We start from the raw sequence: 26,150 nt of genomic DNA, 5'->3' as shown, positions 1-26,150 counted from the left end.
GTGAACTTATCAGCATTTATTACAATGAGAACAAAAAATATATTGGCCTGGGAAAATGACAAGTCATTGTTTTCCACTGATTTCTCCCGTTTTTGTTCTTGTTCTAATAGACACTGATAAAAAGGGTAAAATAAAATGAAACCTGAAAATGAAGGTCTCTATGAAGTAGCAATTCATTTGACTATTAATTCATCTCCAGGCAATGTGTTAGTGAGTGGATCCTTACTGATTTCAGCACATTGAACTGAACTGTGGGAAACAGTATAAAGCCAGCTGATCTTAGGAAGGTTCCAGGGAGGTGGACGTTTATGGATTGAATGATAGGAGAGTCCAGCCCTCCACTGGGTGGGTGAGTTTATAGTGATATTCAAGGTGATTCCGTGAGACACGGGGGAGGGGGGGATTCGGTGCGGGTTGGAGTGGGAGAGTGTTGTGTTGAGGGGAGCTTGGGAGAGTCAGCCAAGGAGTCGTGCGCTCTGCCCTGGGCTCCGAGATTCTGCAGGAGAGGAGAACCCGTTCGTGCATGGGGTGAAAGGCCATCCAGGACCATGGGGATAGGTCAGTAAATAACTCTAGGTACAAGAGAGGACATTTCCTACTTTCCGTCTGAGCCTTGAGGAAGAAAAGGCCTTTTGAGAAGTAAGGGTACCTAGCACTCAAGCAACTGTCTGGTGAACTTTTGGGACTGTTTTATGTCGCATTGCTTTTCACTATTTTTTTCCTGCATTTTTAAATCTTCTGGATTATTAGACTCTATTAAAGTGTATTTTGTTTGGAACACAAAGTGCTGAGACTGTTTCTTTTTTTTTTTTTTAATGCCCTGGGTCTCATAGGTGAATCCTGCTCTCCACAATATGAATCCACGCATATCTTAGACTCTGCACAGAGTGGCAAACAGCTCATCGGTCTCTGAAGGTGCCTCCCTAGCACGGGGGGTACGTAAGATTGTGTTTTATCTATCACAAAATGCAGCATCTACCTTTGTAAACATTATGCCAGTGTAGAATACCACCAGGCATCTTACCACTCTTTCACAGATGTGTAATATGCTTCTTGTTAGGCGTATGACAAGTGGATTCCTTAGCTTCCAAGGTTGGTCTTAGAAAGAAAGCTTCATACAAATGGAACACTCCAAACCAGGAACGCTGCCAGAATGCTAATGAGTCAGGTGCATGGGGCAAATTATTTACCATACGTGAACCAGGCTAATACTTGATATAAGTGCTTGCATCATAAAGCCATGATTAAAGCGAAGGCACCTTCATTACATTCAGCTATTCCAACCATGGCAAATAATGGTCTAATTAGGCATCTGCTCACTCCATCTCCCCATAGCTGAAGAGAATTTCGGGTATGCAATCCTATACCTGTATCAATATAAAATCATTTATGGTCTTGGCACTGCCTGTTCTTAGGGGAGAAAAGTTTAATTTTATCATGTCATAATACTTTTCCATCGCCACTTTAAAAAGTACTGCCCAAAGTTGTTAGGTGAAATACTTTTACAAGTGAATTCCATTTTTGGGTCATACTGTGCTAATAGAAAGCACCAATAAACTTTACTATTAAGCCAGAAAAGAGCAATTTCCATAATGATGGTAGTCTGGGGAGGCAATCGTGCATGGATGAGCCCAGTATAATTCCAAATGAGGTGTACACGTTTCTCTTTTTGCTCATAATTCCACATTAGGCTGATAGGAAACTGCCCATGTGGCTAAGGAACTGTTCATACTTGTCCTTGCATTTTGATTAAAAGGATTGAATAAGACAATGTCATAAATGTGTTAGTCCCATCTGACCTTTCTGTCTGCAGATCATTAGGACTGTAAAACCTAGGCTTTTGGTGTTTGGCAAATCGAACAAGACAGCAGCAGTGTCCCCACTCAATGTTACAAGACCACCTGAGAATAGATCCAGAAGCAGCCATGTGCTAAAAATGTAAAAGGCGAGAGTTTTAGAAGGAAAAAAAAGCTGCTGCATTGCAATATTGCGCGGCTCGGCCATTCTTCATTTGGAGAAAATGTTAAAGTCACAGCAAGGCTTTCATTCGCCATCCTGCACACAAGTGTGACAGTGCAATGCAAACTCACCAGCTAAATCACACTGCAATTGTCATGCATCTCTTGTCAAAAAGCCAAATTATGATTGTATGAAAGTATGCATCCAAACGGCAGCTGAAATGCGGTCATGTGGCCACTAGATTTCATACCTGCTCCAAACAGTTTGATAACATTAAAAAAAAATGCCAAAAGAACCAATGAGACACTTCCACTAATATATGTAGTGCGGTTGCCTTGTTAGTCTGCTCAGATACGCAGAAACAATCATCAACAAACATTTTGCGCTTTCCCGATAAAGGGAGCATGAGTTTTGTAAGCAAGTCAAAAATGTATTGCTGGGCAGACTTGGTGGACCATAGTAACTTTCATAGGATGAAGACAGGAACTACACTGACTTCTGCCTCTCTTCTTACAACTTTAACCTTTATTCCAACAATCAGCGTACAAACAGTGCAGAGTGCCTACCTCTGACAAAGGGCTCAGGATCTGCCTTCTCCTGGAGGCAGGGGGGCCTCAGTCTCTTATCCTGATCAGCAGAGTCCCGCTCCCAGTGCTCTCTCTCTCTCTCTCTGTCTATAGGATTTAAGGTGTACTAGACTAGATGCCTGGAGTACCCCAAGGATCTCTACTGGGACCTCTGTTTGATTAACAATCTGGAAAAGGGAGCAATGAGTGAGGTGATCAAATTTATAGACACAAAAACATTTAAAATATGCAAGTGAACTGCGAAGAATGCAAAAGGAACTCGACAGGCTACAGAACTGTCAGTCTAAATGGAAAATGAAATTTAAACTGGACAGGTGCAATGTTATGAACATAGGGGAAATACTTAACTATGCTGCTGGGTTCCATATTTGGAGTCACAACCCCAGAAAAGAATGTTGGTGTCACCGTGGACAAGATCGTGAAATCTTCAGCTCAGTGTGCAGCAGCAGCAGTTAAAAAGGCAAACAGAATGCTAGGAGTTATTTGGAAAGGAATGGAGAACAAACTGAGAATATCATAACTCCTCTGTATATAGATCTATGGTGTGACCGTATCTGAGTACTGCATTCAATTATGGCCACCCCATCTCAAAAAGATATAGCAGAGCTAGAAAAGACACAAAGAAAGGTGACAAAAATGATAAAGGGATTGAAACTGCTCCCTTATGAAGAAAGGCTAAACAGGTTAGGGCTCTTCAGCTTGGAGAAGAGGTGACTGGGATGGGATATGATAGAGGTTTATAAATTCATGAGTGAGTTGGAACAGATAAATAGGGAACGGTTATTTACTCTATCAAATAGTACTAGCACTAGGGGACATTCTATGATACTAACAAATAGCAGATTTAAAACAAATTGGGGAAAGTATTATTTTCACTCAACACACAACTAAGCTGTGGAATTGGTTGCCAGAGGATGTGATCAAGGCAAATAAAAGAGCTGAGTATAAAAGGAGTTTAGACAAGATGGATCTGCTCTGTGGGATCCCAGGTACGACTTAATGATCTGGATGGTCTCAATGGACCTGTGGTCTGATACAGAATGACACTTCTTGCATTCTTATCGATGGCTTGAGCTGGTTGTCTATTTAAATCCAAAGTTATGTAGATTATTCAGAACCTTACAGGCTTACCTTGCTGATCTCTACTAATCCCATTAATTAGCAGAAAAATGTTTGCAGGATGTGCAAGAAGAATCCAGTACAAAAAAGTGTTTTTTTTTTCCTCCTGGTATTTCCTCAAGGAATAAACAGGCTGAGGACCAGGAGCATCATGCTTCTCTGATCCCCTTAAGACATATGGGCCCAGTTGGGCTTCATGCAAATAGGTTTCCAATGCTCCGGCTTTCTAGAAAGATCATGAGGACTCCTAGGGGATAGAAACTATTCCATAGAAAAGGATTTATGGAGGATAGAATGTTCTTATTTTTGAAGAATATTACAAATCACTCCTGCAGAACTAGTTTAAAAAAGATTGATCAGAAACCTTGACAGTTTGACAGCGCTTAAAGTTATAAAATTCCAGTCCAGCAATATCTGGCCACCTAAGCCTGAAAGACATTTCAATTCAAAAAAGTAATGTTCTTGTAACACAAGATTTAACATTGTCCATACATTTAACTTGATCAATGGCAAAGTACAGCATCTAAAATAAAACTAGTTTAATTTAGGAAAGGGAAGGGGGCCATCTCTTTACCAAAAATTCACAACAGCACCATAGGACAATTACAGATGTGTTCTAGCATCATATTTTGTGACATGTTTGTTGCAGTGTGACATGTTTTGACACCGCCACAACATTCATTTATTTAGGTTCAATTTTGCTTGTTTTTTTTTGTTTTTTTTAAATGCATGTTTCCTCGTTGCCTGCAGGCACCTGATCAGCGTGCTGTCATCCGCTACGCCTCCGCAGAACCTTTTCTGAATAGGCAAGATAAACGAGCCACTTTCGGAAAAGGTTTTAGCAAGGTGATTCTGGTGTCAGCCCTCCAATCAGAACCCCGAGAAACAGACATTAATTAAAAAGAGAAGCAATATAAATGACTGTGGTATCTGAGTTATCTGCTTTGCAATCAGCCAGAGACAAAAGAAAATCGTTTCCTCATGGGTTAATCTAATTCATTAACCCGTCTATATCGCACCCGCTGGAGCCATTTTTTTTTCATGCAGGCAATGAGCATTTCGCTTTTACAGAAATGCAAGACGTGTAATCTGTACCATTTCTGCTACAGCAGACTCACAATGATGAACTCGATTCTGACAGCGCATGGAAAGGTCGGTGTTTTAAGAGAGAATGAGTTTGTAAACTTTCATTTTTTATGACACTGTCAATTATTTGTTTTCCTATGGTAAATATATATTTTAGAAATGTCTATGTAAGCAAGAAGGAATTCTACACATTGCTGGACTATTCATTTTGCAGCCAAACCTTGCTATTAAGGGCCTGGGATTTGGTCCATTCAAATGTACAAGGCAGGAGGCCCGTTGCTGAGGCAAAGTAATGCTGCAGGGCCATTGCTTAAATAGCCTGGCTGGGATGACACCATCGGGAGGCACTGCTCAGTGTTTTCTGCCGCAGGGTCTATATTAGGTGAACGCTTGCATCGGGGTCCTAAGGGAAGATGACAGCCTGGTGGCATCAGTGGCAGTCGGCAGTGTGCGGGGACGGTAGCGTTCTACCATGAAAGTAGGCCTATAGCACACTATTTGCTGAAATGAGTGATCTATAAAATAAACATATAAACAACCTCCCCTTTCCCAAAACAAAATGAATCTGTAAACAGACCAAAAATGAAATGACCCAAACTGAACCACATTTTTTTTTCCCTGCGCACTCCTTGAGGATGACTTTCAAAACTGCTTGCATGAGCCCATATACACGCGTATATGGGCGCCTTCACATTTGCTACTGTATTTTATAACCTGCATACACTTGATATTTATAAAATACATATATAATGCAATAAGATGCACATAAAATACAAGTAGTACAAGTACATATGTGCGCATCTGTGCTCATGTATATGAAAACTGCTATGCATGCAAATTCAGACTTATTCAGAAAGTAACATCACTTATCCAGATAAGTCTGAAAAGCACTACTTGTCCTTCTAATTAGCAGTTTTTGGACTTATCCGGATATATAAGATAGCCAGATAAGTCTAAAAAAAGTGCTGTTTATTCAGTTAAATTCTTATATTCCCATTTAAGTATGCCGCATGACTGGACAAGTCAGAATTTAGCCAGATAAGTGTGCACAAATGATAAACACATGTAGTTGTATGTGGAAATTTGAAGGGATACACAAATACATTCTACTCACTTTTGTTTATGTGCGTTTACCACCCGTAAGTTGGCTTTTACACACGCAGTCATGGGATTTTATAACATACCAATTCTCCCAGTCCATCTACAGGTCATTGAGACCCTTCTTGCTTTTCAGCCTGAAGTCCCCCCATTGCACCCAGACCCTCTACCCCATCATTATTCCCTTTTGAGATATTTACAATCACACCTGATATTGAGCAGGAGTAAATATATGCAAATAAAAGTCTTACATGCATCATTTTGTCTGGTTTTAAAATAGCAATGAATGTGTGTACGTGTGGCTCCTTCCCGGAACGCCCTTTCCCTGCCCCGTGCATTTTTACTCGTGGTCCCTGATTTACATGCAGACATTGCCATTTTTATAATACAATGTACTCGCGTGTGCACTATTTTATGCGCGTATGTGCTCTTCTTTGCATGCGCATCTTTTGAAATTCTATCTCCTTAAGTTTAGTAAACAAGAAGTGAGAAGCAAACAGGATGACAGAATCCTATAACATGAAGTAGATTGTCCCACTCACTACAAAAAGCAGTCCTCCAATAAGAACGGCACTCAGCTTCACATTACAATTCCAGTGATTTCAGTGTCTGGAAAGCTACCTTGAAAAAGCACGATATATATCAGCATTTGCTTATCACTTTGCCACACTAGGGCCTGATTTCCTCAGGCTTTTCTCCCGTTCTGGATCTATGGGGGGAAAAGCTTACTGGATCTGATCCTTACGTTACAGGATATGTAGAATGCTGCTGTTTCAGCCCGATTTGAAACAGTTAATATATGTTTTTCATGTCTGAGAAAGCTTTCCAGTTCCAAGATTTCTCTTGGTTTTTGCATGGCTTTTAAGCTTTGCTAGTGAAGTGGAAGGCAGTAAGATGAAGGGTTTAAAGAAGTGAAATTAAGTTCCGGAATGGCTGGGAATACAGCATGAATAGGTCTCATATATCAGGAAAAATAACCATGAAATATATGAATGCTCAGTCATGCAGAGATTGATTAATGAATCAAATAGCCAATCTGTCTCACATAATAGCTCTTGGGGGACATTATGGATAAACCATCCCTTTCTGAAAGCTTAAACTGGGCTCTCTATCAAAAAGTCATATACAACTTAAGCATAGTTTCTTACAAACTAAATGTCCCTCCTAAGTGAGTTTTTATGTTAAATGGAAGCACTTGCAATTAAACTTGAAATTTAGATTTGCCAGTTAAAAAAATTAAACAAAGATTTTGCATTAAAATGCTGGGAGGCAGGTAACTTGAAAATTGGTTGTTACACTGCTTTGTGCCACTAAATAAAGTAATTGTTTAGCTCTTTTATTATGTAATACTATATACCTACACAGAGGAGTGGTAGAAATAATATGAGAGCTTGTACCTATTTCCTGATGCTACGTTCCCAGTAGCCTGATGTAATTCTCTATTGGGCTATCAACAATACTTAAGTCACAGAGTGCATGTTTCTTAAAAGGCCCCACGTGTCATTCTAGGGTTACCAAGATGAGAAAAACAGCTCTGGGAACATGTTACTCTCTGAAATATGGAGAAAATCTTTAAAATATGGAGGAAAATAATTTGCTTTAAAAACTTTTATGTCTCCTGGGCACATCATATTATTTTATATCAATGCATTATAGATTTATATGCTATAAAAACATGGATTAAGGCAACTATATATATATATATATATATATATATATATCAAAACAAACCACATTGGCACCTATCAAATTTCAAGGTATATGCACAAAAGGTTACACAGTAACACTAAAGATTTTATTGGGGTTGTGCAATATGGGGCGGATTTTCATACTCCGCGAATAGGCCTACTTTTGTTTGCGCTCCAGGCGCAAACAAAAGTACGCTGGATTTTAGTAGATACGCGCGGAGCCGCGCGTATCTGCTAAAAACCTGGATCGGCGCGCGCAAGGCTATCGATTTTGTATAGCCGGCGCGCGCCGAGCCGCGCAGCCTACCCCTGTTCCCTCCGAGGCCGCTCCGAAATCGGAGCGGCCTCGGAGGGAACTTCCTTTTGCCCTCCCCCCACCTTCCCCTCCCTTCCCCTACCTAACCCACCCACCCGGCCCTGTCTAAGCCCCCCCCTTACCTTTGTCGGGGGATTTACGCCTCCCAGAGGCGACCTGGGGGCGGGTCCGGAGGGCGCGGCCACGCCCCCGGGCCACCCCGGGCCGTAGCCACGCCCCCGGGCCCGCCCCCGGAACGCTTCCGACACGCCCCGAAAACGCCGCACAGTTCGGGCCCGCCCCCCCGACACGCCCCCCCCGACACGCCCCCTCCGAAAACCCCGGGACTTACGCGAGTCCCGGGGCTCTGCGCGCGCCGGTAGGCCTATGTAAAATAGGCTTACCGGCGCGCAGGGCCCTGCTCGCCTAAATCCGCCCGGTTTTGGGCGGAATTAGGTGAGCAGGGCTCTGAAAATCCGCCCCTATATCTTTAGTGTTACATGTATGTATTATGTGTGTGTATATCGGAAACTATCATATGAATAATATTTTTTATTGTTATACTGTATTTTCCACCTGAGTTCATTGTAAACCGGCATGATGTGTTTCACGAATGTCGGTAAATAAAAGTTAATAAATAAATAAATAAAATAAATAATGTAGGCATATCACAGTACATTTTTAACTCTTCTTTTGTGGTACTGGTTGCCTGCTTCTAATTATGGGCATTATCCTTTTTTCATAAATTTTTCAGTGCATTTAAAAATGGTACCCATCAAATGAATAAACAACCTGTTAAAACTTATCTGCTGAGATTCTGAAATTGGCAATCCCAGCAGCAATATGAGGAACAAAACATTTTTGGCATTTTTTTATTCTTAGCTTTTCATAATGATAGTCTAGAGCCTTACATGGACAATGTTTTGACACAATACCAACTCACCCAATGACTCTAAAATACCACTTCCCTCCTAATGACACTATGCAAACATGTGGAACCAATGCAAAAAAATAACATAACACATAACCGAAACCTGTATAGCTTGACCTACAAACTACATTTATAAAACCGACAATATCCATGCTAACAATCACATGAACCTTTTGGAAACTCTGTTAAACATCGAAACTTTGTAAACCATTGTGATGGCGAAACCGAACGACGGTATATAAAACTTGATAAATAAATAAATAAACAAATATGTGCCTATCTCAGGGGCTCATGTAACACCCCCTACTACAATATTTGATCTGTGGTGTTTTGCACTTTCAAAACTATTGAAAACTGTCACTGCATAGGGATGTCCCTTTGTGCGTCCATTCGTTTCATTCATTTGGATGCCTATTGCATATCTAATGAATGAACAAATGTATGCACAATAAATGGTATGTGCCTAATGGATGCTCTTTAGATGGATGCATATACCATTTATTTTGTGTATACATTTGTCCGTCTGTTATATATATGATTATGTGTGAAACAAATGAAACGAATGGACGTCAAAAACTAATAAATGCACATAATGCTGCATCTTTACCCATAATACCCCACTCCCTTTTCATTGGGGATCACCATCAGAGGCTTTTGACCAATAGCCAACTCATTACAGCCTCTGGAAAAATGCATGGATTCATGCTATGGGTAGCAGGATTCACTTGTGGAGCCCAAGAGATCACCATACAAAACCAGTCCACATTGAAAATATTCGGACAAATTTTTAATCGGCCACGCACGTAAAATATGGGGGTTACGCACAGAAGTGCTGGGCCCATAGAAAGGGGTGGTCTGGGGGGCGGGGAGGCCGGTACAGCAGCCATTTGCTGCTGTGCCGGGGAAGTGCGAGCTGGCAGTCGATCAGAGTGCACAAGTTGCTTCTGCTCCAATGGAACAGTAAGCAACATAACAAAAAAAGGGAAAGGTTGGATAAAGGGTTTAGGGGGTGGGAAGGACAGGGGTAGAGGGAGGGAGTATAGGCAGTGGGGTAGGAATGTTCCCTCCCAGTCCACTCCTTAATTGGAGTGGACTGGGAGGAAACTGGGAGAGGCCCGATCTCATCGCCCTGCGCACCTTTATAAAATTAGGCACCCCCCCCCTGCATGCACCGCCCACACATGCACTGATGGATTATAAAATCCGGTGCATATGTGTGTGCGGCCCCCGGATTTTATAACATGCGTGCGCCGGCGCACGCATGTTATAAAATCGGCGCACATCTTTTAAAATCTACCCCATTGTGCTCCAAGCAAGAAAAAATTATATGTAAACAGATTCTAGAAAAGTTGCAAAAATCATCAAAAGCAGAAGAAAATGATTTTTTGATAGTTCAGAAATCTCAAAGTAGTTATTCACTTTCCTCTCATGCAGCCAGAGTTACCAAATGGAATTTTCCAAGGATTGCTCCTAGAACCTCTTCCTTCCTCAGGCCCTATTGGCAGACAGGAAACTTATTCTTCTTTATTCAAATCCTCCTTGGCTAGTGAGGTCCCCAGCTGGAAATGGTATTCCTGTGGATTATCAGTCCTTATCCTTCCAGTTGGCTTTCTCTCCCTGGTAGATCAAAAAAAACTAACTTGGGCTGCCCTCCTTGAGCTCCCAACAAGATGTCTTACACTCAAAGAAGTGTGACTCCTCCAAGCCCCCTCTCCTCCCCCATGCCTCATGGAAACACCTTAAATATCATCCCACTTTGGGGGAAGAACCTGATCTCTCACTCTAGAAGCTGACAACCCCTGAACCTCCTATTACTGGAAAATTGTAAATGATAAAACCCAGACAGGAGTCACAACAGCTTTTCATCACCATTAATTTTCAGGTTAACAATGTCGATTTTATTCAATGTTGTGTTACCCTTCCAATAGTCGTGTTTATTATAGTACAATAAACCAGACAGGATTAACAGTATTGGTGTTTAATGATTCATAGGTAATAATAATAGTTTAAGACAGCAAATATTGGCTCTTTCCCCCATTCACTAACCTTTGCCTTGATACACTACTTAGTCCTTTGAAAAAAAACAAAACAGTAAGGGGATATATGGCAAAGAAGAATCTCTGAATCTTGGCCTAAATGGAAAATTATTGATTAAAACTGGAATTTACGTCATTACACATGGTCTGTCATAGAAGAAAAGGGTGTGACTATGACCTAGTAACTAGAACAGTGAATTCTGGTGTTCAAGTCCTACTTCTCCCAGTGTGTTTTTGGACAAGCAATGTTATTTTTTGTTGCTTCAGCTACCCATTTAGATGATAAGCTCTTTGGAGCTGGGACTCGGTGTAACTGTGTTATAGAGAGCTCAATAAATGCTGCAAATAAAGGGTCAGTAAGTATGCCCAACAGCGCTACATTTCAAAGTCTGCAAAATTCCATATTGCCTTTTGCACAAGATTTAAGCCTCCCTGATTTCCTCTGTGGAATTTTTTTTTTAATTTTCAGAAGCTGCAGGACATTAAATCCTTATCTAAAGATGAAGTTGTATGGGATATGGACCCCTGTGCTGCGGTGTGGTTGGCATAACCTAGAGAGTAAAGCCTCTAGGTCCCCGCAAGCAGCAGGAAGGTGAACCCTGGAATGGGACTAGACTGGAGCTTCACCTATATCGGCCCCTTTCCCTGCAGGTTGTCCCCTTGGGTTCTGGCAGGTCTTAGGCAAGAGTCCCTCAGGGTAAGGAGAGATTAGGAGTCCTGGGTCAGGCTGATTCAGGGCAGGCAGCAGACAGCGGACGAGAGTTGTCGGTGTCTGGGCTGGAGTCAGTGGTAGGTGACAGGCAAGAAGGATCAATGTCCAGACTAAGATCAGTGGCTGGCAGCAATCAAGAATAGTCAGTGTCCAGGCTAAATTCAGAGGCAGGCAGCAAGCAAGAATAGTGTCAGTGTCCAGGCTAAGGTCAGAGGCAGGCAGCAGGCAAAGCGTAGTCAAGATCCAGGCAGTGATCAGACCTGAGTAATTAGTCCAAGGAGAATGCAGGGGCAAAGGGAGGTGGATTGACAAGGCAAGGAGGCTGGATGAGATGAGACAGCTTGGAGTGACAAGGTTAGACACAACAAGGCAAGACAGGCTAGGAAGACAAGGCAGGGGCAAGCTGAAGAGATAACGCAGGGGCAGGCTTGAGATGAGGCAAGGCAGGGCAGGCTGGATACGATGAGGCAAGGCAGGGTAGGCTGGAGAGACAAGGCGAAGCAAAGAGACAGGAATGCTGGCAACACACACTGCTCAGATGGCAGGAGACCCATTGCTGAGGTGAAGAATAGGAGCCATGGCTGGGTTTAAATACCTAGCTGCGTTATGTGTTCATGGGGTGCCAATGTTTGTTTTTCCCCACTGTGGGTCCCTTAAAGGCTGATGTGCCATGTGCAAGTGCCTAAGGAACAGCATGGCACTGCAGTGTTTGACCAGCGAAACAAGGATGACGGCATCTTAGGCACTGGAAGGTGAGTGCGGCCGGTCGCAGGGTTGTCCTGTGACCGACCAAATGTAACAGAAATATTTTAGAATTGTGCAAGCAAATAGCTTTACAGGCTTTTTGCTCTCTTTTTGTTTTTTTACCCTTCATCTACCTGAAAATTAAATCTGGCTCCCAATACATACTAGAGAAAATGGAAGATAACCTTTGAAAATAAAGCCCAGTGTCTTTGCTGGAAAGAAGACAAAATTCTAGGTCTTTTTTCTCTCAAATTTCTCAGTAATGAAAGATGCCAGACTGATACCAAAGAAAAGAAAAGTCCTTTCATATCTGTCTGCAGAACAGATAACAATACAGGTGACAGCAGAGCACACGTCTGATCGATGGGCTGTCACCCTCTCTTGTTGTTAAAATGTAAATCAGTTCCTGTACCCATTTAGGGATAATTTTCAAAGGGACTTCTGTGCATAAAAAAGTGTTTTCCATGCCAAATTGGCCGTTTACAAAATTGCCCACCTGATATGTGGGAAAATATTTTTGTCACGATCGAATGCAATCTAGCATGAATGATGAGGAGAGAATAGCTTTACAAGATCTTATTTCCGATCCATCTATTGAAGTGAAGGCAGCAGACAAAGGAGGCGCTGTTGTAATCATGGATTAAGAAGTCCTATCGAAATGAAGCATTGTGGCAGATGGCAGATACAACCTTTTACTTATCCCTTGCTCAAGACCCAACCCCAGTATTGAAACAGCGGGTTGATTCTTTATTAGATTTGGGTTTACAGCATGGGTGGATTTCACAAAGAAAATTTAGATTTTTACAAGTGGTCCACCCCACTATTCCGTTTTTCTATCATTTTCCTACAATACATAAAAAATTACACAATCCGCCAGGTCAACCAATTATCTCAGCTAAAGGTTTCCTTCTTGAACCTTTGTCAATATTTGTAGATCTTTTTTTTGCATCCTTTAGTCCTATGTTTGCCATCTTATATAAGGGACTCGACTGATATTATTAATACATTACAGCACTATCATGGTCCGTTCCAGGGCTTGCAATTAGCAACAACTGATATTGTTTCTTTATATACTAATGTTCCCACAGGACACAGTTTTGAACTTCTTGTCTGCAGCCCTTGATAGTAGAACATCTTCATCTCATACGCCCACTGTCTATATTTGTGATTTAGCGGCAATAGCCTTGAAAGAGAACTTCTTTATGTTCATTGGCCAATACTATAAGCAAATCAAGAGGACAGCAATGGGATCCACAATGGTCCCAGTGTCAATATGTAGCTAATTTTGAGCAGGTCTGTCTTTCTCAGTGTCCTTTTTCTCAATATATTCAACTCTGGCATTGTTTCATAGACTCTAAACAATAAAACTCAAAAGTGAAAGAATTCCTATATTCAAAACCCTATATAGATCTCACTTGATAGGATGCAGATGTGTATATATGAAATTGCATATCAATGTAAATTCATAAAAGAATGATCAACATACCAAGACTTAGATGGGCTTATCATGCTATGTTGCAATTTTGCCCATATCAAGTACTTATATTGTTAATCATCATTCTTAGATAAGTGAGGGACCTCCTCTCACTGTGTACCCTGAACACTTTAATCTCCTTTTGTTTTTTTTGAAAAATTTTAATGCACTTAAAAAGATCATTTATATAATGTTGGCAACACTTATCTTTAAAGTTGTCTTCAAAAAGTGAATGGGATGCTGACTGAGAGATGTTCCCCAATGTTTGGATGTGAAACTCCCAACATTGCAATGTTTTGGAAGATAAAAAGATCTTCATTCCTCAGGGGAGAGATGACTCGATGTTGGAAATAATTTCAGCAAAATCCCATATTTGTTGTAAACAATTTGGAAACACAGTTTCTCTGTGCAGCACACTTGAGTCTCTTAAAAAGCCATGCTTGATTACCACTGCACCACACAGTTCTTAAGTTCCTCTCTGAGTTTCAGGGAAGGGGGGATTAGAGAAACCCCCCCACCCCCAAGACCCTGAAGGTTGTTAAAACAAGATATATATATATATATATATATATATATATATATATATATATATATATATATATATATAGTAGTAGTAGTAGTAGTAGTAGTAGTAGTAGTAGTAGTAATAATCACGCTGGAAGCTGCTTGTGGTTTCCATCTTAATTTTACTGATAATTGATGGTGGAATAGTGAAAATGACTATTTACAACTCCTCATGTTATCCAATCCATTTACAGGTTTAGTTCTTCAATAAATTTGTCACTTTGTAATGCTTAATGCATCTTTTAATCCATTCCTGATCCTAGGCAAATTATAAAGGTAGTTTTGGAACTCGCTTCCAGTTTTCAGGATATAGGTTTCTCTAATCTAATTTCGATGAAGGGTATCTCTACGTCTCTCCAGGTGAGAATATAATGGGTAGCACCGGATGGGCGCCACTGGCCTTCTCTTCTCCTCCCTGGAATGAATGAGGGCTCAAACCTTCAGTAACCTCTGGAAGATTATTGAGTCTCTTCAAATGAGAAACTCCAACTCTCCCTTAGAATGACATTCTCTGAATTCCTGGGTCCCAAAGGGAGTTCAGATGAAAGATAAAAATGAAGGCAATTTCCAAAAATAACACAACATGAGGAAAGAAGGGTGGCGAGAACTTCTTCCTGCAACCAAAAGCTGGATTCTCTAAAAGGGCAAATGGTACCTTGTCTTCTACTTCAAACCCAAAATTTTTTCCAAGAAACCCAAAGGTCCTTTTTCCACAAAAACAAAGAAAAGTGAGGCGCAATCATGAAAGCATGGGGGCCTCTGGAAAGGGGAACTCAAAATTCACACCTACAAAATGGTGCGCCTTGCTTTTTATGGGCCAGGACTCCAGCATAAAGGAGGTAGAATCCAAAGAAAACCTGCTCATTTCTTTACCCACTTAAAGGTGAATTTTAAAAGCCAGATATACATCATTTTGTGGGATATGCACACAGGTCAGCCTGGTACGCGCCGACCAAATTTTAAAAGCCCCCCAGATACGCGTGTATCTCCTGCTGCGCGCACATCTCAAAAGATTTCAAAAAGGGGCGGGGGAGTGGCCATAACCTGGCGTGGCATGGCCAAAAGATGTGCGTGTCATTACTTACGCGCCCGGGTGTGCGCCCAGGTCCAGTGGCACTTAAGTTTATTTCTGCTATGGAGGAGGTGTAAGTTAAAATAATAAATGAAAACTAACCATAACTGCAGTGATTTAAGGATCTGGGGTAACTAAGGGAGTTTGGAGGACCTAGCTGTTAACTGGGTGAACTGGTGGACTAACTGGTGAAGCTGGCAATGGCGTGGGCGCTTGCCCCTTTTAAAATGTCTCGATTTACACGATAGAAGCAGGATTTGCACACCAGTGCATGTGCCCACGTAACATTAGGCACATATGCACATGGACAGGCTATTTTATAACATGTGCATGTGTACACGTTATACAGTGGCTGCGTATCTGAGCGCGCACCCATGCACACGCTGGTTTGAAAGTTACCATCCCTTTTAATTGGTGTGCTCCTTTAGTACAGGCTACATAAATATACAGTGGGCAATAATTGGCTAGACAGTAGCATTGCAGTGAAATGTTGGAGGAGGGGAGGTATAGTAGACTACAAACTATGTAGGAGTAAGCAATGTAATCCAGTTATTTAAAGAAAGCTAGTACCCTGCTGGCATCTATTAACAGGATTATTGAATGTCATTATCACACCCTAGTCAATATTAGTAAGCCACTGCTGGAGTACAGTTTGGAAATACTGGAGAAAGTCCTGAGAAAAACAATGAAAGTGATTAGATCCCAGACCTAGGTAATATGACCAGGAGGGTAGGTTGAAGAAGCTTGATTTATTTATCCTGAAAAAGGGAAGACTGAGGGGCAACCTGATGACAGTCTAGACATACCTAAAGGAAAGGGAGGGAGCAGCTGCACTGACAGTGATGGTTTGTTATCCAGCTCCACTGTGGAAATGAGAAAAAGTAATGGGCTTAAATTAGAGCAGAGGAGATTGAGGTTAGCTATTAGGACAAACTTTCTAGCAGTAAGCACTGAACAGGTTAGCTAGGGAGGTTATTATGAACAGGTTAGATCTGGGATGATGCAGGTGGGTGAATCCTTCTAGGAGAGAAAGGGTGGATTAGGTTCAAGCACTGCTTCTATAGTTATATGCCTGCATACTGATGTCACAGGTTTTTCAATCAAGCGCAACCTTCTTTCCAATGTCTATTCCAAGTATTTGTTGAGCAGAAATGAATAAATAGGCCGAGGCATTAAACTTTAGCATGCATGGTAAAGCACTTTTGTGCACACTAATAATAGTGTGCAATACATTAAGGCCTTACCATGCACATTAAAATACTTCCTCGGGATATTAATGAGTAAGCAATAACATTCTTTCGTTCCTGAAAGTAAATGAGGGAGTGTCGATTTCAAATTAGGATTTTCTGGGCCCACAGGAAATAATGTGGTATGCTTTCCATACATGCTGTTTGCCTTAGGCTAGCCAAAGGTAAACACCTGACCTCAGCCCAGGTGTTACTGCATGGAAAACCTTCAGGTTCCTCATGCATACCACCCCTTTCACTGAGGCCAGTCTGTACAGGGGATTTTGCTCCACCCCTGCCCCCCCCCCCCCCAATAAATTGAAGGAGTCAGGATGTCCCAGCCCGAAGATGAAGAGGCTGCAAATCCCCAACCCCCTTCACTCACCTTGAGCCAAGTAAAGGGCTTCCAAGGCCTGACTTTCCCACCACCCGAGCCACTGTGGTTAGATCCCCCCCCCCCCCCCATCCTCCCAGTCGGAGCAGCACACAGCTGCTGCTTCAGAAAAATGGCACCCACTGAACCCTTGTACATAGCACAGCACAACAAGAGGGAAGGAGAGGGAGAACGGGACCTCAGCAGCCCTATAGCTTGGCTTGGGAGGTGTAGGGTTGGGAGAGGGCATTAGTTCCTTTACAGTTTTGGTCCAGGGTGGGGTACTGGAGAGCCCAGGTGGGGAGGGAACTCTGCGGTGCTCTCCCTTTAGGTCAGTTCACACTGGGCCTTGTGGGCAGTCGCTCGCATGCATGCACACTTTATTTTTAGTTTCCGTGCATTCTACTACCGTGGTTTATAACAATTTCTCACGCACAGGGTAAAACGTATCGCATGCAACGTTAAGTGGTGTTTTGCCATGCACAATAGATGTCTAATGGCTCACAGGTTAAAAAAAATGTCTGTGCGAGGTTTAGCTCATAAGCCCCTTAAGGTATTACTGTTTGATAGCTAACTGATAAATAAATAAGGATGCTAAAAGATTAAAACTTCTAGTGCAGCAGAAGGGACAGTACAATAGAAATTGAGCACTGTAATCTATTAAATGAATCCATTTTCTGTGTAGTAAGCCAAGACCGATTTAGCACATTGATGAAAACATGTTAAATGTATTAGGAGAATTAAAGGAACAAGTAAACAACTGTTCAAGGAATTCTAGAAGTGCTGCAATAATAAATGGCTTGGTGCACCCAGATTATGTGTTTTATGTGTTTACTGTGTTTAGGCTGCAAACTTTTCATTTGTGTCTTACAACCTGGCCCTCATGCATCTCTCTATTGTTGCTTGAGCATCCACCTATTCTAAATTGTGATCTGGAGACCTGCAGAGCAACTCAGAAACATCGAAACATGTTGGCAGAAAAAGACCCTAAGGCCCTTTTAGCCTGCCCATCCGCCCAATTAATTTAGGTTTATAATTCCCAGGTTCCGTGCTTGCATGTTCACTGGTTTGCTCTTCCCTTCTTCCCATTGTAAATACTAATGCACAGCGCTGTGCACTCCTGCAGCTGAAAAACAAGTAGACAAATTAAAGTATGGGAACTGCAGATTTGCTCATTAAAACTACCATCAGCAGCCTCAGACCGTCCAGGGGCTGACCAGTAACAGGAGCAAGACCCAGTAAATGTAGCTGTAAAATTCACCGGCTGCCTCCCCATTGGATGAGCTGGGCTCATGCAGGTTAAGGGAAGCCTTTCTGTGGCTGATTCTATGTCGTAAACCCCTTCACGAAGAAGCCTAGAAAGATGTTGCCGTGAGTTTGCAATAGCATTATACTCAAAAGCAAATATTCTTGACATTACTGGCTAAGGCATCATCAGCTTCAGCTCTGGTTCTTAGACTCCATCCATTATTCATCAGCTACCTCAAATATATATATATATATATTTACTTCCAAGCAGGGGCAGATTCCCGATGACGACCGGCCCGGGGATTCGCCGCCCAGGCCGGCCCAGGAGACACCACGTGGTCTGCCGAGCGCGGCTCTGTCACGGCCGTGCTCGGCAGACCACGTGACTAGAGCGACCGGCCCACCGGGGGGATGCCCGATCCCCCGACAGGCCAATCCGCCCCTGTTTCCAAGCCTAGTTATTGTTAAATAACTGCTGACTTTTCATTGTAGGGCTTTGCATTGTAGTGCTGGTGTTCCAATATTGTACTTTAAAATCTATCTGTGACTAGGCACCGGACAGAAGAAATACCAGTTTGAAATATTTTTTTAAGTTGTGAATTAGGAACAAATCACAGGGACCATGAAAAGTATTGCTGTTATGGGTGACACTGATGCCCATGTGACCAGAACCGTTACCGTCCATAACAGCTACCCAGTGGCGGCAGGGGGGAGTGTCCCCCTCCCATAACACTGACGGCCCGCTGGGGAGAGAGGAGTTGCGTGCATACCTCCAAAATTGGACGGATGTTGCCAGCACCCTGGGAGTTACCCCATTTTTGCCCGCCGCTAGTAATGGCTTTGCTTGTGTATCTCCGGTCTTGATCTGGTTCTGCTCATGGCCTAAAGTGGGTCCCCATGGCCTCCACACAAAGCAGAAACAAGTGTCCCTTACAAGGCCCTTGGGATTTTTCCTCGCTCAGGCTCTTCTGCTCATCAGCCCAGATCTTAAATTGTTCAAAATAAATGGTTTTTTGTTGTCACCGGTGGCAGGGAAAACACAAAGTCCAAAAGCAGCAGTACCATACAGCGACAAAAATGCCAGACCAGCACAAAACATAATTCTCAGTCACTCTCAGCAGCAAGAAACACTGCCCTCCCAAACTGATCAGCTCTCTGGGAGAGGCACCCTCCTCCCTTGTGTCCTCCCAAGTACTTGCCTTGAAGACAGCTCTCTGCTTTTCTCTCAACTGCTATTTCACTCTTTTAAGTTTCTGGATAAACTCCCATTTCAGCCAAAAAAAAAACCCTCCTTAGGCAGCCTTCCTCAGATGGGGAGTCTTCTCTTTCTGGTAAACTCCCACCAAGGACTAAATTCCCTGTAGCGCACACTTTCCCAAGACACTCTCGGATTATATTGCCTTCCCAAGATGGCTTCTTGAGTCTGTAACTCTCGCATGCATTCACTGTCCTTCCGGTGAGGCCTGACCCCAGCTCCTTCCCTGGACAGTATCTTCTCTCTTCCAGACACTCCTCAGTGCTGAGAAGGTCCCAGACTCCTGATCCTTTCCCTCTGAAAGCCCCCAGACTGATTCCTTCTCTCAGAAATCCTGCTGCATCCTCCCCCTGCATCCCATGGGCACCCTTCCCATCCCGGCCTACGACACCTCCTAACATAGTGACCTCCCTCAGAAAAGGCACCGCGCCTCCTACCCTGATAAGACCACTGGGGCCATAACACTTAAGGGCACCCCCCCCCCCTAGTAAGGGGGAAATCTGGGGTCCCCCTTACATATATAATTTAAGAGAAGTGGTGGAGATAGAGTGCAATCATTAAAGCAACGAACTGTGAGAAAACAGAAATTATGGAACGTGGACCTTTTTCAGAAAAGACTTTTCCGCATTCTGTGCCTCTGGGGAAAATATCTATTGAACAAAACCTATGAACTCGTATCCCTGTTCTAGCATGGATTTCGGGTGACCCTGGATGATCGTTGTTTTTCTTTCCCTTAGTTTACCTAATTGTAATTATTGCCCCATAACGATTATTGTCTAATCAAAAGTGTGCATGGCAGTACAAACGCCACAGGGTTTGCTCCAGCAATCAAAGCAAAACTCTACCACTAGTTGAGATTTGATTATTTCCTAATGAAAAATTACTGACAGAGATTTGCGACTACTTTCTCTGTGGGTAATTTTTCAAAACAAAACAAGGTGCATAGTTTCATATAATCAAAACTATGAATGTTCGGAGAAACTTGCAGACTTTTATCCATCTGCATGGCAGGCAATAATCTAAGAGCCCATGTCTACAGGTTAAACCCCGTGTTACCCACAGACAACTCCTTCTCAGTGTGCAATACATTTTGGAAGCTGCCGTGATGTCCTTGCATCAGGAACAGGCTTTCAGGCAATTCACTCTGCAGGTGGCTTTGTGTCTGTTTCTGCAGCATTGTGAAATTCTGAGATCCATATTCAGTAAGTAGGTGAGCGGAGAAAGTTATCCGGCTAAAGTTAAGTGGAGGGAGGATCACTTGTCATAGATATTCAGCGGGGCACGTGTCCCTCTGAACATACTCCACTAATGTTATCCAGATAACTGGTCGTCCCGATGAATATACGTGGCTGAACTTTCATGGGTACATTTATTTCACTGAACCAGCTGTTTGCGGATTGTAGCTGGTTAAGTTTAAAAAACACACACACACACACAGACACACACAGACACAGACACACTCAGACACTCACAGACACACACTCACAGACACACACAGACACAGACAGACACACACAGACACACACTCACAGACAGACACACTCACAGAGAGACACACTCACATACACACACTCACAGACACAGACACACACAGACACAGACACACTCAGACACTCACAGACTCCAGAGGTCAGCGATCCCCCACATCCTTCCACCTGCAATATCATTTTCCAAATGTGGGGATCCCCAAGCCCCTCCAACCTCCCCCAAATAATTACAGGTAGTCATGGACCTTATCAGCCCAAGGAACCTCCCCCCCCCCACCCCCACATAATATTAAAAAGCCTGCCTCCGGGCCCCCTCCTATCCCCCATCTCACCAGATTGGCAACCCTTATTTCCATGCTCTCATCCCACCCGGAACCTCCGACGTCCCTCGGAAGGTCTGGATGGCAGTAAAGAGCCTAATTATGTTGTGACAGCATGCACTGCCACCTGTAAGCATGACAATCCTACCTAAGGCCATATGCACAGACAGAGACGCACCCATAAACACCTTTCAGACTACTCTCTTGCTTACCTGTAGTTGAAACAAATGGATTATGTTGCAGTGAGTGGAAAAACCAGCCTGAAGCGTAGCACGTACTCAGTATGTAATGCAGGGATATCATCATGTCCTTCTACAAAGCCCATGCCTCTGCGTGCTTTCTTCATTTCTTTACAAAATGCATAACACAGGGGTGGCCAACTCCAGTCCTCAAGGGTCATGAACAGACTCTTTTTCAGGGGATCCACAATGAATATACATGAGATAGAATTGCATGCACTGCCTCCATTATATGCAGATCTATCTCCTGCATATTCGTTACGGATATCTTGAAAAGCAGACCTCTTTGTGGCTCTTGAGGATTGGAGTTGGCCACTCTGGCATACCACATTTGAGGAAATACCTTCCCTGGTCTCACACAGTGATCTGTTGTTCCAGGGCATGAGGACCCAGACTGTGCAGTGTTAAGGTTCTGCCAGTCCTGCCACTTTCCAATTTCTTATCCTGCTTATAGTTATGTAAGAGGACAGGAAAAGAGAGTTTAGTACTGACTTAGTTCAAAAGACACATTTTCTTCCAACTCATTTTCATGGGAAATAAACCTAAATTTTAAAGCAAGCATGAATGAGAAATTCCTAGGCTCAATACAGCAAAAGCCATCTCTGCAGTCAGGGGTGCATCTTATGGTACAAAACATGTTCTTGCCCTGCTTTGAATGGACAGAACCATTCAATTGTGCTTTCAGTCTTCTTGAGCAATGAAAACATAAGAGATCTTTTACCATAAGACATCTTCCACCTTTTAGGGTAAATTATGTTTACTGATTGGGAATATCTAAGAGATGGATTCATTAGTTGATTGGTCTCAAATAAACATCTCACTTCACATAAAATATTTTAAAATCAATCAGAACTACTAATAAACACTGCCATCCTGGATTACACATCGATGTTGTGCAATGCAATTTTGAGATATCAGCCTGCTCAGATCATGACACCACCAGAATCCCTTAAGTGACTTCTCAGCTTTGTATGGAGAGCTGGAGACCCTGAGTGAGTCCAACCTTAATCTCCACTGAACTTCCCAGATTTCATTCTTTCCGTTTGCCCTTTGCAGTGACGGGCTTCACTTCAGAAAGCTCAAGTGATATGACCCTCAGGAAACCAGCCATGGCAAACACATTGCCGCAACCTGCTGGGCTGTGATTCATGAGAAAAGACATTTGCACAGGTTACTGGCTTTGTTTACGTTCTCAACTCACCGGATTATTGTGCATGTCAACGATTAGCTGTTTTACTCCATACAGCGTGGGATGAGCCCAAGGAGATGGATCTTGCCAGTGCCGGTTTAGATCAAATCCCATCAGGGAGCACCTAGGCAACACCAGAAATCAGTATTGATTAAAAAGGACTTCACATTCTATCAGTGCACAACACCTACAGTTAAGCCTAGTGTGTGAGATTTTCCAGGTGCTTTCAAGAGGATGTTCTGCCAATGGAAGATAAAAGGAAAAGACGGGAGCAGTAATTTTTCCTATTTTGTAAATTTAAACAGCAAATATCAACTCATGCTGCTAAGCTTTAAAGCTTCTTGGGAACTGAGCAGCTTTCATTGATCTGCTAAATGTAATGTGGTTGCTTATTTTGTCTTAATCTTCAAATACACCTAAGCAAACCTCGCTAACTTGTTCTGGCACAGGCTGTTCCTTAGCAAGAGCATCTCTACAATAATACAGGATCTGAGAGAGCAGGATTTACATTAACTAGGCAAATGTCTACAAGCAAACAGAGCTACATGCAGCCTGAACAGGTATTTGGGATAGGCTAAAGTCAAATGAAGACCAGTTCGAAGACTGGGTGCACGTAGTTCATTTGTGTTCTTTTGAAAGATTCTAGGTTGCTTCCATTGGAAACTAAAGTCCTCACTTTATCTGCAAAGTAAGCCCAGAGAGCAGCTGCTATACAAGCTTCTCATGAACAAGCCATATCCCTATCCAGAAGCAGTTTAATTTTGATCCCCAATTCATATTTAGCCTTACTGTTGAGAACACCAATTTCAATACCAGCTGTGGCGTGTTTATGTGAAATGAACATCTGTTTTACTGAGCATGTGCAAGAGCAAAAGCCACAAAAGGTCAGTCAGTGCCACTCGTTCCTCCTGACCCCATCAACTGTGGCCTAACTACTAGGCAGAGAAAGGGGAACGGGACGGGTGGTGAGGTAGCTCTACCTGAGATGCCAGAGTGAATGGGGATTGGTGGGGAGAAGACTCTAGTGCCGGGGTGGATGGGGAAGGTTGGGGAGGGGCCTCTACTTTCATGGCTGGAAGTAGGGATGTGAATCGTTTTTTGACGATTTAAAATATGGTCCAATATATTTTAAATCGTCAAAAATCGTTAGAGGCGATATTTAATAGGAATTCTCCCGATTTATCGTCAAAAATCGTAAATCGGGGAAAGGGGAAGGGGGAGGGGAAGGGGGAGGGTGGGAAAACCGGCACACTAAAACATCCATAAAACCCACCCCGACCCTTTAAAATAAATCCCCCACCCTCCCGAACCCCCCCAAAATGTCTTAAATTACCTGGGGTCCAGTGGGGGGGGGGGGGGTCCCGTTGTGATCTTCCACTCTCGGGCCACGGGTGCGTTGATAGAAATGGCGCCGGCGCCATTTTGCTTCCTGTCCCCTGACGTCACGAGCATAGGAGATCGCTCCCGGACCCCCGCTGGACCCCCAGGGACTTTTGGCCAGATTGGGGGGGCCTCCTGACCCCCACAAGACTTGCCAAAAGTCCAGCGGGGGTCCGGGAACGACCTCCTGCACTCGAATCGTGTTGCCATACGGCCGGCGCCATTTTGCAAAATGGCGCCGGTCATATTGCAAAATGGCGCATCTCTTGCAATATGGCCGGTGCCATTTTGCAAAATGGCGCCGGCCGTACGGCAACACGATTCGAGTGCAGGAGGTCGTTCCCGGACCCCCGCTGGACTTTTGGCAAGTCTTGTGGGGGTCAGGAGGCCCCCCCAAGCTGGCCAAAAGTCCCTGGGGGTCCAGCGGGGGTCCGGGAGCAATCTCCTACGCTCGTGACGTCGGGGGACAGGAAGCAAAATGGCGCCGGCGCCATTTCTATCAACGCACCCGTGGCCCGAGAGTGGAAGATCACAACGGGACCCCCCCCCCCCACTGGACCCCAGGTAATTTAAGACATTTTGGGGGGGTTCGGGAGGGTGGGGGATTTATTTTAAAGGGTCGGGTGGGTTTTAGGGATGTTTTAGTGTGCCGGTTTTCCCGCCCTCCCCCGATTTACGATTTACACGATATTTAAAAAAACAAAACCGCGACGATCTGATTCCCTCCCCCCCCAGCCGAAATCGATCGTTAAGACGATCAATCACACGATTCACATCTCTAGCTGGAAGGGGGTTACTTTACATTTTTCATGGGGGGGATTATGGCCCACATTGGGCTGCACGAAGGAAGATATACTTATGTCTTTTGTTTTTCCGGACTTTTAATACAAATAGTGTTGATTAACATGCTCTGTGTCAATACATTTAATATTAATTAGCTGTTTGCAATGGATTTGTGATGCAGCTCAGTCCATGTATGTAGGCCAACATACTCAAGTGCATTAAATAATAACGTTCTAACATTGACTTGTCTAAAACATGTGTGAATGCTGTGGCAGCCTTAATGCACGTTAGTAAATTAACTCCTAAGTTTAATTAGAGATGTTCAGATTTTAAGAAGTACCAGTAATTATTTTCATTTTTTGCATTGCCTTTACTTTGAATAGCCTTAGACCCCATACTGATAGATTTGAGAAAATATATTTTTAACAAAGCCTATTACCCTCTAGAATAGTGTTTGGTTCTTGAAAGACAACTCTGATTTTCCCCTCTCTCTCATGGTGGTGCTTTACACTCTGCTAAGCATAATGGAGACCACAATGGTCTTGATCCAGCCCTTTGATAGGCACAAACGTACACCCTGTAGGAAACCCCACATTAGCTGTGTATCTTTTATTACTTTATTTGACAATTTATTTAAAAGATATTTTCTCTTTTTCAAGAGGTGAACAGTTCTATATGGTTCTTTAGTCCTATAAACCAATAGGAAGCCTTTCAATTCAGCTGATCTGTGCATCATCCATTCTGACAAGCCACAAAGTCTTCCACACAGTTTACAGAGATATATTTATGTGATCTTTGTAATATTCATGTTTTAATGTGGGGGAGTAGGAAATCACGCATCCAAAAGGTCAAGAACACAGGAATAATGCATGCAACAGGTTATGGGTGTCCGCCAAAATCAACGAGGCAGTTGTCAATCATGACAAGAGTTTCAAAATAGCATAGTTCAAATTAGTAGACAGAATGATAAATCTCCCAACACAGACCCATGTTTCGCCTGGAGGCTGAGATGGGAGGGACTGAAGCGCAAACGGTTGAAGCTACAAGATAAACAAAAATAAAGAATAAATACAACATTTTAAAAAACAAAAGCATTTAAAGAGGGAACGCTAGAGCAATGGGGAAACATGTTAAGTAGTGACACATACCTTTTTACAAAGCGTTCATATTACTTGATAAGGAAGCTCTTGATGAGGGTCTGCCCAGCTATTCCTAAGACGATTGCCTAAATGGGCCAGGTCTCAACCATTTTCCTGAAGGAGACGTAATTCACTTCCAGCCTTGT

The 26,150-nt window shown here is 43.0% G+C and overlaps 1 protein-coding gene across 1 annotated transcript in view; it reads right to left on the bottom strand.

Moving 5' to 3' along the window:
• Positions 1-26,150, bottom strand: part of LOC115099811 (cytosolic carboxypeptidase 6-like) — a 1,627,912-nt gene that overhangs the window by 134,114 nt on the left and 1,467,648 nt on the right. The window contains exon 9 of the mRNA XM_029617660.1: positions 22,715-22,826. Within this exon, the coding sequence (XP_029473520.1) occupies positions 22,715-22,826 (112 nt within the window). The remainder of the gene's footprint in view (positions 1-22,714; positions 22,827-26,150) is intronic.

Source organism: Rhinatrema bivittatum, chromosome 10, assembly GCF_901001135.1.
Source record: "Rhinatrema bivittatum chromosome 10, aRhiBiv1.1, whole genome shotgun sequence".
Taxonomy (NCBI): domain Eukaryota; kingdom Metazoa; phylum Chordata; class Amphibia; order Gymnophiona; family Rhinatrematidae; genus Rhinatrema; species Rhinatrema bivittatum.
Note: the sequence above shows the minus strand (reverse complement) of the source record. Positions and strands in the feature narration are given on the sequence as shown.